At 48.4% G+C, this 10,885-nt stretch overlaps 6 protein-coding genes across 6 annotated transcripts; 4 read left to right on the forward strand and 2 right to left on the reverse strand.

Moving 5' to 3' along the window:
* Positions 1-906: 906 nt before the first annotated feature.
* Positions 907-2,259, reverse strand: K460DRAFT_410662 (uncharacterized protein; the record flags this gene model as incomplete). The annotated part of the gene is made up of 1 exon (XM_040937399.1): positions 907-2,259. One exon carries the CDS (start codon positions 2,257-2,259, stop codon positions 907-909), a length of 1,353 nt encoding a protein of 450 aa, XP_040783837.1.
* A 1,677-nt stretch (positions 2,260-3,936) lies between these two features.
* Positions 3,937-4,725, forward strand: K460DRAFT_410663 (uncharacterized protein; the record flags this gene model as incomplete). Its single annotated transcript, XM_040937400.1, has 1 exon — positions 3,937-4,725. One exon carries the CDS (start codon positions 3,937-3,939, stop codon positions 4,723-4,725), a length of 789 nt encoding a protein of 262 aa, XP_040783838.1.
* Positions 4,726-4,990: 265 nt separating this feature from the next.
* On the forward strand, positions 4,991-5,661 carry K460DRAFT_322355 (uncharacterized protein). The gene is made up of 2 exons (XM_040930513.1): positions 4,991-5,257; positions 5,322-5,661. Exons 1-2 carry the CDS (start codon positions 5,063-5,065, stop codon positions 5,607-5,609), a joined length of 483 nt encoding a protein of 160 aa, XP_040783839.1. The 5' UTR covers positions 4,991-5,062; the 3' UTR covers positions 5,610-5,661.
* Positions 5,662-5,857: 196 nt separating this feature from the next.
* On the reverse strand, positions 5,858-7,132 carry K460DRAFT_399091 (uncharacterized protein; the record flags this gene model as incomplete). The annotated part of the gene is made up of 2 exons (XM_040936222.1): positions 7,044-7,132; positions 5,858-6,992 (listed from the first exon to the last, which is right to left on the reverse strand). Exons 1-2 carry the CDS (start codon positions 7,112-7,114, stop codon positions 5,858-5,860), a joined length of 1,206 nt encoding a protein of 401 aa, XP_040783840.1. The 5' UTR covers positions 7,115-7,132.
* A 1,003-nt stretch (positions 7,133-8,135) lies between these two features.
* On the forward strand, positions 8,136-9,634 carry K460DRAFT_348158 (uncharacterized protein). Its single transcript, XM_040931372.1, has 2 exons — positions 8,136-9,181; positions 9,228-9,634. Exons 1-2 carry the CDS (start codon positions 8,162-8,164, stop codon positions 9,339-9,341), a joined length of 1,134 nt encoding a protein of 377 aa, XP_040783841.1. The 5' UTR covers positions 8,136-8,161; the 3' UTR covers positions 9,342-9,634.
* K460DRAFT_201784 (uncharacterized protein) lies at positions 9,546-10,878 on the forward strand. The gene is made up of 3 exons (XM_040927190.1): positions 9,546-9,665; positions 9,736-9,913; positions 9,964-10,878. Exons 2-3 carry the CDS (start codon positions 9,820-9,822, stop codon positions 10,731-10,733), a joined length of 864 nt encoding a protein of 287 aa, XP_040783842.1. The 5' UTR covers positions 9,546-9,665; positions 9,736-9,819; the 3' UTR covers positions 10,734-10,878.
* Positions 10,879-10,885: the final 7 nt, after the last annotated feature.

Here is a 10,885-nt window from a genome sequence, read left to right on the forward strand (position 1 = left end):
AAGTAAGAGTAAAAATGAGTTGACGACAGGCAAGGCTGACACACTGCTGTATTGGGATGATGACCCGAGCCTCACACAGGATCGCGTACCTTAAAAATAGGTCGTCGTAATCCCCGAACAGCGGGTTTGGTAGAACAAGCATTGCAGATGAGACTTGGAATGAATTTAACAAGGTTTGCGTCTGGTCCACATCTGGGAATACGAGCTTACAAGTTATGTTGCGGGATTGGGCCCTGATGCCCAGGTGCCTAAACTTTACCCTCTCCAAGAATTAAGCCTCTCGGATCGATCGAACATGGACACACTTTCCGCCCCTGCAAACACCCCTTTACTTTAGCAACTCCCAATTCCAACCCTTCGTTCAAGAAAGGGCAGACAGTAAAGCGGCCAAAGATGGCACATCAGCGGCGCAACACCCCATCTTTCCTTTCTGCCATTTTCCCCTCCCCACGTCATCCATGCACAAAAGTGGCAAACAAAGCACATGCAGGTCCCGTGGACAAAAAACGTGGCCGCCCTTCCCGTTTTGCCTGCATTACCTTCAGTCTCACAGGGTTACACGTGGAGAGGGACGCTAAGAAATGAGGCTGCGGGAACGAGGGCGGAACGTTTGGACTTGGGGGCCTAAGTGGTAGATCACGTGGTGCTTAGCTGGATGGGCTGGAGATAAGGATGGCTTATGACGCGACGTGCGTCTAATGCTTGATTGATGGCGGCCTTGGCTTTAGGAACACTATTCTAGATTTACTTTGAATGAAAAGCCATTTGTGCCGCGCGGTGCTTTGTGGTTACCTATGACGATGAGGAGTTGAGCTGTATCAGTTTCAAAAAGCTCTATTTCTTTATCGTGGAGTCTTTCCGTGCATGCTTCGTCAGCAGTAATAGCCCTATTCAGGAAGTCTACGCTTATGAACGACGCAGCCCAAGGCAGCAGCTAACACGAGAACGCCACACGCGCTCTCTCTGCGGAGGCTCTTCAAGAAACACCTTGTGCTGCGGTCCCTCATCCTCATCCCGCAGGTAACCTGTTACGCCCTTCTCTTCATCTTCAACCCACACCACTTCCCCCGTCTCCTCGCAGAACCATGACTTCTCCCCAAGTCTAGCGACAACATCGCGTTTGAAGTTCCGTTCTGCTACGATCTTTACTGTTGCAGCAAGAGAGTCTTCATCGTGTCCCGGCGCACTCCAGTATCTCAATCCAGTATACTGTAGCACGATCTCCTCATCCTCCGTCACTTCTCTTTTCCCCATTATCTCGTTGATTTCACAATTCCATTCGCCTACCTCATCGTCCATCTGGTCCTTGATCTCATACCAGCTATCCCGCAATGCAGCCTCGCTAGGCTCATACTCGGAGCACGGGTGTACACAATGCTCGCTGACCTGCCAATACAGTGCTTCTCTATTCTCTAGGCTCTGCCACCGCTCTTCTGGTTTTGGTAGGCGAAGTTCACCCAAGTGCCGGGACAGGTGCCCGCCCAGTTGAACGAGAGCGCGCTGGAGGCGGGGATACATTGAGTAAAGAGGAGCAATATGTGGTACAACTGCTCCGTTCGTGCCCTGGAGTTGGAGTCTAGGAACAGATATATTAATGCGAGTGAAGTCTGTGCCGATACTGCAGAGGAATGATGCGTCGATTTTGATAAGTTTAGGACGCGCGTAGTGCTCTAGTCCTACCACATCAATCCGTAGATGTACACTGTATACATTGGGTAGGAGGTAGGCGAATTTGGGCTTTGGATATATGGGAGCTTTTTCATCCACGATTCTTGATCTGGGTACTATCTTCGTTTTCATGACGTGGCCGCCTGTACCGCCGCTAAAATCGGTGGACACAACAGCCAATTTGAGATGGAAACTTAGTTCCTTGACGTGATTGAGAAGAACATTTCCATGCGCTCCAGTTCTCTCCAGTTGGACAGGTTGGGGCAGCGGATCCTGGTGCATGAGTGCTGTACACACGCCTTTTCGCGAGAACTGGTCGAGGCCCTCGGAGAGGGTTTGCTGGTTTGCTAGGAGCCATCGCGGAAGGGTGTCACGAAATTTAAATTCCCTGTGTTGATCAGGGCTTGGCTGGTCATAGCTGGGATTCTGATACACTATAGTGATGATATGGCAGTCTTTTCGAATATGAACTTCTGTATCTTCGAGCGCAAGATCCCATATGCGGTCGCGAAGCTCGCGGGGAAGGCCAAGTAGAGGGGAGGTGCGAATTTCTGTATATACAGTTGCGGAACTAGATTTTTTGGGCTCCATAACGGAAGTTCGGATAGCTTAGGAATTAATGTGAATGTTGTTATAGTGTTGAGTTGTTGTTGAAGTTTGGCGACGTAAGCAGGAAACGTCACCCATTCCACAAGTAGCTAAGCGCACCTGGGCTATTTGATTCTACTAGGCCTCGTTTCAGGAAAGAGTTATCTAGCCGACTTCTGTTACAAGGTAGCAAACGATTGCTAACCGACTCTAACCATCTTGCGAGGATATTTCTGCCAACGGGAAGTAGATTCTTCTCCTGTCCTTATAACCGTGCGGTTCGCCACGCTCTTTAATTCTCTCAGTCCTGTAGATGGTCTAGAAGCATAGGTAAGGCTCTAGTATCAGGTGGATGGTGTAGTCATAACTTATTTGTGTCTAACATATTGAAGATAGATATGAGTAAAGGAATTCACGTTAAAGCGCGGAGAGCCGAAAGTATCGTTTCGACGGGACCACCAATCCGGGACGTTCCAGATGCCGTAGAACCCGATGGCGCAGTGGATGAGGTTGTTTATAAATCGATTAGCTTGGGAGACCAAAAGTTGATACACAAAAATTCGTACCGAGTCATATGTGCTACTCTTAACCACGACATAAGAGTCAAAACCCAACGGAGACATCATTGATTTTATTACGCGAGTTAGGAATATCGGTTTAGGTAACTCGGGAGTTCAACTCAAAAACCAGGCCTGGCCTGTACTCGATTTGAAGTGCCTTTTGTCTTACCGTTCGAACGGTATGTAAGGAACGCAGGCTGGAGAACGCTATTATTTGATAGGTGACTGCTCTCTTCTGAATGGTATGGGTGGAGAGATTATGCACAGTGGAGAGGAAGAAGATCCTGCTGTACTAACTCAATGCTACTGCTACGGTCTCCATCGAACCATAAAAAGACCGTCATAGCCGCACTGAGTCAATGTCTCAGCTCGTATTTGCATAGAATTGGGCCCCATTTCGGACCTAGTTTCTCGATATGTGCCCAAGTACCTAGGCCTAGATGGTGATTTTATCGCGATTGATATAACCACTAAAGGGTTAGTCTCATGAAGATGGTGCCATGTTCAAGGAGAGCTTGAGAATAAAGCGAGAACGACAAGGTCGTATTCTTTTCGTCTTTTGATTATTCAATGTCTAGGTTTGTAGCTGGTCACAACCAGCGCAACCTCTGGTTAATTGCTTCGTGGCTATTAGTGACGTTGAAATTCTGTTTTAGAGTGTGCTCACAACGTCAGTACAGTCCTTGTTCGTTCAGTGGCTGTGAATGTTCACCCTGGAGAATCCAATATTGGAACGCCTGTTTCACAGACATTTAGCCTTCACAATGTAATCACCATAACGCAATGCGTCTCCCTTGAACTCATTATCCCCATCTCTTCAATTGCATAAACCAGAAACTGCAGCTTCCACCGCAACTCATCTGAACCACTTACAAGATACGATAGAATTTCTCAACCTTTTCACAGGAAAGGGAAAAGTCAAACGATTGGATTCGCCAAACTTTGTGAGTGTCCAAAATTTCCACTGCAACGAACATTCTATATTCATCTCTCGTTCAGTACTTTTTCGTGCGCCCTATCCTCGCTCATATAGATGTCTCGACACGATTACTCCGCACAGCATCACATCGGTCAATCACGCCAGTCCCATTCACGTGTCTCTGAGGCTGGACGTCCGAGTATGTTCGCATCTGAGTCGGTGGCTGGGGTCGTCGGATCCAAAATTGTCTTTGAAGTTCCGGTTGATGACATGTTCGGCCAACCGCAACCATTGTCCACCATGTATCATCCCTTTACGGACGGTCGAACGTCATCAGAGCAGCGACCGCTTAGCATGCCAGATGTTGAGATGTACGTTGGTCCAGTCATTCGTAGGAGCAACGCAAAGAAAAGGAAACGTGTTTCGCAATCGAGCTCTCGGTCACCTCCCTACCCGGTCCATGATCAAGAGAAGAGTACAACCTCTACACATCTCGGCGGTTCCATCCGTCAACCCACAGCGGAAGACTTCATCAAGCTGGAATATCCTTTGCAGGCACCTCCAAACGATGAAAATGATCCAGCCCGAGATCTGCCTGTCATTGAAGCCGATTCGTCCCTACACGACTGTCTACTAAACGAGACTGACACTCATCGTTTCGAAATCTCGTCTGAAAGTTTAATTTCAACGTCCATTCGTCGAAATAGTACAGATTCGGTCGCTAATCCCGGTCGCGTTTTTGAGCAAGAACCATCTCACAAGCGCTCTAAGTCTGTACTCGACACACCTTCGTCTCTCAAACTCGAAACAACGATCTTCGAGCCTGAAGTTACGCCCGCCCGTATCTCAACTATAGGCAGCGACATGTTCTCTCCCTCTTTGGGGGGTCTAAAAAAGATCGCAGGTGCCCCCAAGAAAGAGAAGACACTAGAGCGCGTCAAGCGGCTCTGGAGAGAGATGATGAACGGTCTTCCGTTCCGGCGTCATTGAGCATCCACTGATGCACACCTCATACGTCTAGCTCTAGCTTAGGCAGCAGTATTTTCAAACAACCTGTATGCGAAGATCTGTGTCTTTCCTTTTCCTAAGTTTCGTTTCAACTAGGGCGTAGGCGCTTTGAAAATCCTCTTGTAGTCTGAGATGTAAGCACTAATTTGCAAGCTGGCAACTTTCGGCGGTAGCGGACTTTACGGAAACAAGACACATGTACGAGTGCGATCGAGCTTACTATCTTAAACAATTGAAACCTGTTCATCAGTCTCTTACGCTTCTCTTTCCTGCTGTCTGAGAAACCACTGTTTTCTTCTTTGTTGTTCTTTCCAACACCATGTCTCCACTTGAATCGCAGCTCCGTCAGATCGCCGACTCTTTCCTTGCAGCTTTCAAGGATCTTTCTACGGCCGATAGTCTCGCCTTGCGTGCACCAGGATGCCTCCAGATATTCGCTCCAGCCTCTCTAAATCCACCTGCACCCAAGACCAACGAGGCATTTGGCGAACACATGGACAAAAGTTTGCGACCAGTGAGCAGAGTTCCATGTACGAACTGCAAATGAAACATAAACTGACTTTGTACCTTCGGATTAGCTGATGGACCATTTCCCCATTACAGCAAAAGAGATTTATATCAATGAGACTGGGAGACAGATCACTATCTGGGCAAACGCTACGCCAATCTTCAAGAAGGAGGCTATGGGGTCAGAGTTGCAAGAGGCGTGGCATTATACAGGAGAGTACATCTTCATCTTAGACGTTGATGAAAACGGGAAGATCCAGAGGATATTGGAGTTTCTGGATAGCTTAGGTACTGAAAGGTTGAGAGGTATGATGGTTAAGGCGAAGGAGAATCTTGGCCAATCAGGGAAAGCTTTCTGACCATATTAGACAGCATAGTAGAATGAATCGCCGCAGTATGATTGGTTTAGACATATTGTTTCAGTTTCGATGCATTTGTTGACTACTTCAAGAATTCCAAGAATTGAGCCCAGATTATCAAGCCCAGCCTTCGTTTCGCTATCTTCCTTGCTATACCCCGCCTGTCGGTTTTTTCAAGCAGTGCTCAGCACAGCTCTTCCCAATAATATGATACCAACCAATAGAACTTCGGGCCTATCCTATCCTAATTATTTTTTATTGGCCTTAATAGGATGCTGCTGTGAGATATTCAACGCTGGGAGGTTCTCGAAGAACAAGTCATACACGCTCCCATCGTCCGACGAACTATCATCTGCCATCATCTGCGACTGTCGGCGATACCTACTTGGGCTGCTGTCCATGAAAGGTGCCCTATTTGAGGGCGAAGTCATCACAGGCGAGGAGTCTGGTTGCTTTGGCCGAGGATTGGCTCCTTGGGTCGATTGTAGCGTATGTATCAGCCCGCGTGGGACGAAAATTTCAGGATGGCCTGTGACGTTCGTGATACTCGGAAGAGAGAGGCGAGTTCTATGACCGCGGTTCTGGCTATTTTGTTGTCCGTGTAACCTTGGAGAACTCGGTGGTATCGGTGAACGAGGACGCATGCTTGGCAGTGTCGAGGCGGAGAACGCACGTCGAGAAGATGGCCGAACCAGGATGCTCTCTGTGGGAGGTACTAGCGAAGGCGATACTTGCAGCATTGTTCGTTGCGTATCGTCGGACTTGCTGACGTTGAAGTCGGAATCGCCCCTTGCGATGCGGTCGCCGTAGCGGCCTTGCTTAACCAAGTACGCGCGTCGATGCCGAAGGTGCTGGGCAATGTCTTTTGGTATAGCTTGAAACTCTTCCGCTCGAAAATCTTCTCCAAACCGGGCCAAACCAGCGTAAAAGTCTACGAGGAACTTTTCGACCTTTGTATGGTAACTCATGTGGTTCCTCAAATAGACAAATGGCTCAGGACATAAAGGCATCCGAATCCGTGATTTGAGGAGTCCAGCATAAAGAACGCGGAACGTGTCAATGAGCTTGTTCTGCAAGTGCGGGAGGTTGAGCATCTCCGCCAAATGCCACGCCTTAACGAGTTTGAGCATCTGATCACTACCACCGACCAACTGTTCAAGCGGATTTTGTCCATATGGTCGCATTTTCCCGAATAACCCATTCCCATCCAGATACTCTAGGATGACCTCAAATACAATTGGATCTGCATTTATGATGGTCGATCCTTGGCCACATTGTTGGCGCAGCGTTGTACAAGCCCTCAAGGCACATTGTGGAATATGCACAGCCCGAGCATGAGGGGGCTTGCCAACTCGAATATCCAAGCTTTCGGTGCTGGAAGTACTGTCAAAGAAATCAGTAAACGATGTAATCAAGTGAGAATTGTATGCGTACAATGAATCCGTGGAAAGTTGCCTCTCGGGGTTGGGACCGGGTCCGAACGCCACTTTCAAGAAGTTAAGCATTTGGGTAGTGACAGGGGTTGTGGTTGAAGGTATGATCAAGGGGAATGTGACTACGTGTTATATGCGTGCTAGAACTTGGCGTGGTGAAAGGCAACCTGGAGAATTTCGTTTTTAACGTAATAGAGGCGTGAAAGGATGTTGATGTTCTGGTTGTTGAATGCCTCTGGTTTAGTCGAAGAGCAAGAGTGAAAGTTGCTCAGGGCTGGCTATATATTATCGCATCTGAAGTAGCCTAATCAATAGCAGCAGAGAAAATGTTGTAAAACTCACCCATAGTTCTTGGTAAATTCTCAAAACGATGTTTGTAATGATACTAAACCATTGGTACTGGGCGATAGGAGGATACTTCCAACTTTCTCACTAACCGGAGGAGACGGAACTTCAGGTACACTGTAACAAAATAAATAGAAAAGCGGCAGGGACTATCCACGCGCTGGCAGTGGAAGTCAGGTGAGCACCCTATAGGCTAAGCACGTCACTTCATGTAGTATGGGCCAGTCCGGGCATATTTAATCAGCATCGTGGGGGGAACCCGGCCGTCAAGGTTATGGTAAAATGTTATCTTGTTCATCCGCCGCCGGAGCCTGTCTAACAGTGCAAAGCCAGATGATTGCCGTGGGAGGTTTTTCGGAGTATGTCTCCACTCTAGAGCTACACCTTGAAAATCGGGTACAATCCATTCAGTGGACCTTCTAACATGGAAAAGTGACAACCGTGGAAGATAAAGACGAGCGTTATCGACCGCTTAGTAGGGTAGTACCCACGGTTGAGATTCACCGTGGTTCGCCGTTGTCGAATAAACATGCCTGCAAGCCCGAAGCAAAAGAATAAGAATTAAACCACGCTACCTTCAACTATACTAAACGCAAGCGATATCAGTAGTTGCTACCCTAGTTGCGCGAAGATGGTGGATGAACGAAGCAGAGCTCAGGAGATTTGATGACTACGCGCACGGGCCCACCATTAGCGTCCCGGGCCACGCGAATTGGATTCCTCGCGTCATTACACCCCATCTCAACCACGTTACACGCTTGATTTCTGCATCTCATGTCTGTGTTTAGGATCGGTGGGTCATCATTGCGCCTAGCATGCTCCGTTTCCCGAGCCCCCGTGAGTGCTTTGCGTCCGGCTCTCAGTCAACTCAGAACCCAATATCAAACGCGCACTCAGCATAACCACCCACAAAGATCGCCAAGACCTTATCGGCCACAGCCATCACAGCAAGAGGCACAAAGTCAAAGAACGAAAGAAGAAGAGCAGGTTCTCTTCGCAGCCAACAGTGGAGAGTACCAACCCGAGCCCGAGCCAATCTTCGACGAGTTCCCCAAGGTCAAAGTTCGCTATTTGCGTCCAGCGATTTGGGCTCTCGCAGTATCCGGTGGCATCTATGTCGGTCTCGCTTATCTGGAAGCAAAAGAAGAACTCAAGTCCAAGAGGTCTGCAGGATGGCTCCAGGCACCCCAGTGGAGCACACCAAGGCGTGGCCCACCGACGCCAACTGAGATTGCGACTGGATGGTGGGATCAATTGAACCCCATATCTAGACTTAGCGTGGGAATCATCGGTGCGAATAGCGCTGTTCACGCAAGCAGCTTCCTGGTGCCTCGCTTCTGGGATACACTATGGCACCTGCCAGCGCGCAACGTCAATTATACCCAGTTCACATCAATGTTTGTGCATTCCGGTGCCCTACACTTCTTCGTCAACATGTACTTCCTCAACAACTTCATGGCACCAGTAGGTTATTCACGTTTATTCGAAGGGAGTCCATACCACACACTATCATTTTTCCTCACGACAGGTGTAATTTCCGGATTTGCGCAGCATTGGGCGACTCTGATACCAATCCAAAAACGGGCTATACCTGAGATCTTCATCAGATGTGGAGGCGCAAGCGGTGCGCTTTTCGGTGTGCTTGGCGTATTTTGCATGCAGTATCCGACTGCTGGACTTGGTATCCTATTTGTGCCTGTGCATTTCGACGCGCAGTACGTTTTACCTGCTATCATGCTCTTCGACTTTATCGGCGTGGTACGAGGGTATTCGTTCGTGAATTTTGGACACGCCGTAAGTTCTATTAGTTGTTATGTTAATTCCTTGCTAACGATACAAGGCACATTTGTCTGGGGCGCTGATCGGCGTTGCATACTCCCATTTTGACGGCAAGACCAATCTTTGGAAGCCTCTTGTGCGTTACTGGAAGCGCCAGTTACAGAGCACGTCGTAGTCAGAGGAAGCTTGATGTTAATGCTAAATCAGATGTAAAATTCCATGGAGTCGCAGCTGCTCCACAATAGACAGGACGGATTCCGACCCTAGGATACTTTCTCAAGTACAACAGGGAGAATTTAACTAGCTTGACTATATCAATATCAATGTAAAGTTAACCCAAATGTCTTGGCCATCCTCGGCGGTGTTTGCAATAAGAACGGTACTGGTACTCAACCACTGGTACTGATTCTAGATCCCGGTACTGGTCCTCAACCAACCAGAAAACTCGTGGTAACAATATTTTCGAGTAAACAAAGACGCACTCTACATTAACCTTCTCGTACGCATGCTTGTGTTCGTGTCGATGCAATTTATCAAGTTTCTTCATTTTCTATTAACCCATACAAAAGGGTGAACGGACCGAAAAAGACATCGGATTCCAGTGCTCTGTTAGCAGTGTTTCTTCTACAGTGGTAGAAAAAAGCAGCCCGAGGATGCCAGGCCTGCGAAGCGGCGGCTCTAGCGACAAGGGAAGATGTAATCGACGCGATGGTGTCGCTGGTAAGGCGCGCATACATCGACACTCCGGTAGGTCAAGTCCAGTGTATCTTCAATCGCGACGGTGCTGACCGCAATAGGGACGGTGACACGGGTATCTCCACGCCGTACAGTTTCAAGTGGTAGCAGGGCTCACAGTGCTACTTTTCGACGCAGCCCTGCCGAAGCTGCAAAGACTGTTGAAAGACGTAATGCAATAGAGATCAGTAGCGCATGGGATATGCTAAAAGTCTCCCCTACGGAGGAACTGTCCGACACAAGTGACACGGGCGATGTCCAGCGTTTGCTAGGCGGTGGCAACACAGGAAGAGAGATTTCAAGCAACGTTGAACACGAAGTATTCGTGCAGGGAAAGGTCGCCAAAAACGCGCAACGCAACGCCGCAATTACTCCCAAAGACGAAGCTCGATCGAAACGCTTGAGAGGCATAGAAGAGTCACGAAAAAGGATGCATCGTATTATTCGGCGAGGTGAAGGCGCAGTACTAGATAATAGCGGATCTGACAGCAAAGAGACGGAATGCAGTCCACAACAGCATACAGAAAGGCGACACGGGATAGATGTTGACAGGCGCCCATCTACCATACGCATCATTCGGGACGACAGTGATAAAGAAAACGGCGGTAGCGACAATGTACACGGTCCACAAATTGGAAATACGGACATCGTCAGAGGGAGCGGCAATAGAAGGACGCCTAGGCCGCCTCGCAAGAACGGAGCAGTACAAAATGAAGTTCCGGCACAGTTGGTACCCCACGGTGGAGGGTCACCGTCTAGCGGAGGCTTGCCTGAGACAGGGCGTAGACGATGGTTCTCAGTTCTGAACTGCGGGTTGAGACATTATGATTGAACGTGAGATAACGGCAGCTGGTTATTTTCTAAATGAAAATCAACGAAATCGGAACAGAAGGGTTAGAGCATATGGGTTATGATGTGGATTCAAGTGTAATCGATCAGATATTAGATTGCTTAAACGCAGTGGAGAAGCGAAGACATGTGAAT

This window comes from Cucurbitaria berberidis, assembly GCF_010015615.1.
Source record: "Cucurbitaria berberidis CBS 394.84 unplaced genomic scaffold K460scaffold_6, whole genome shotgun sequence".
Lineage (NCBI taxonomy): Eukaryota > Fungi > Ascomycota > Dothideomycetes > Pleosporales > Cucurbitariaceae > Cucurbitaria > Cucurbitaria berberidis.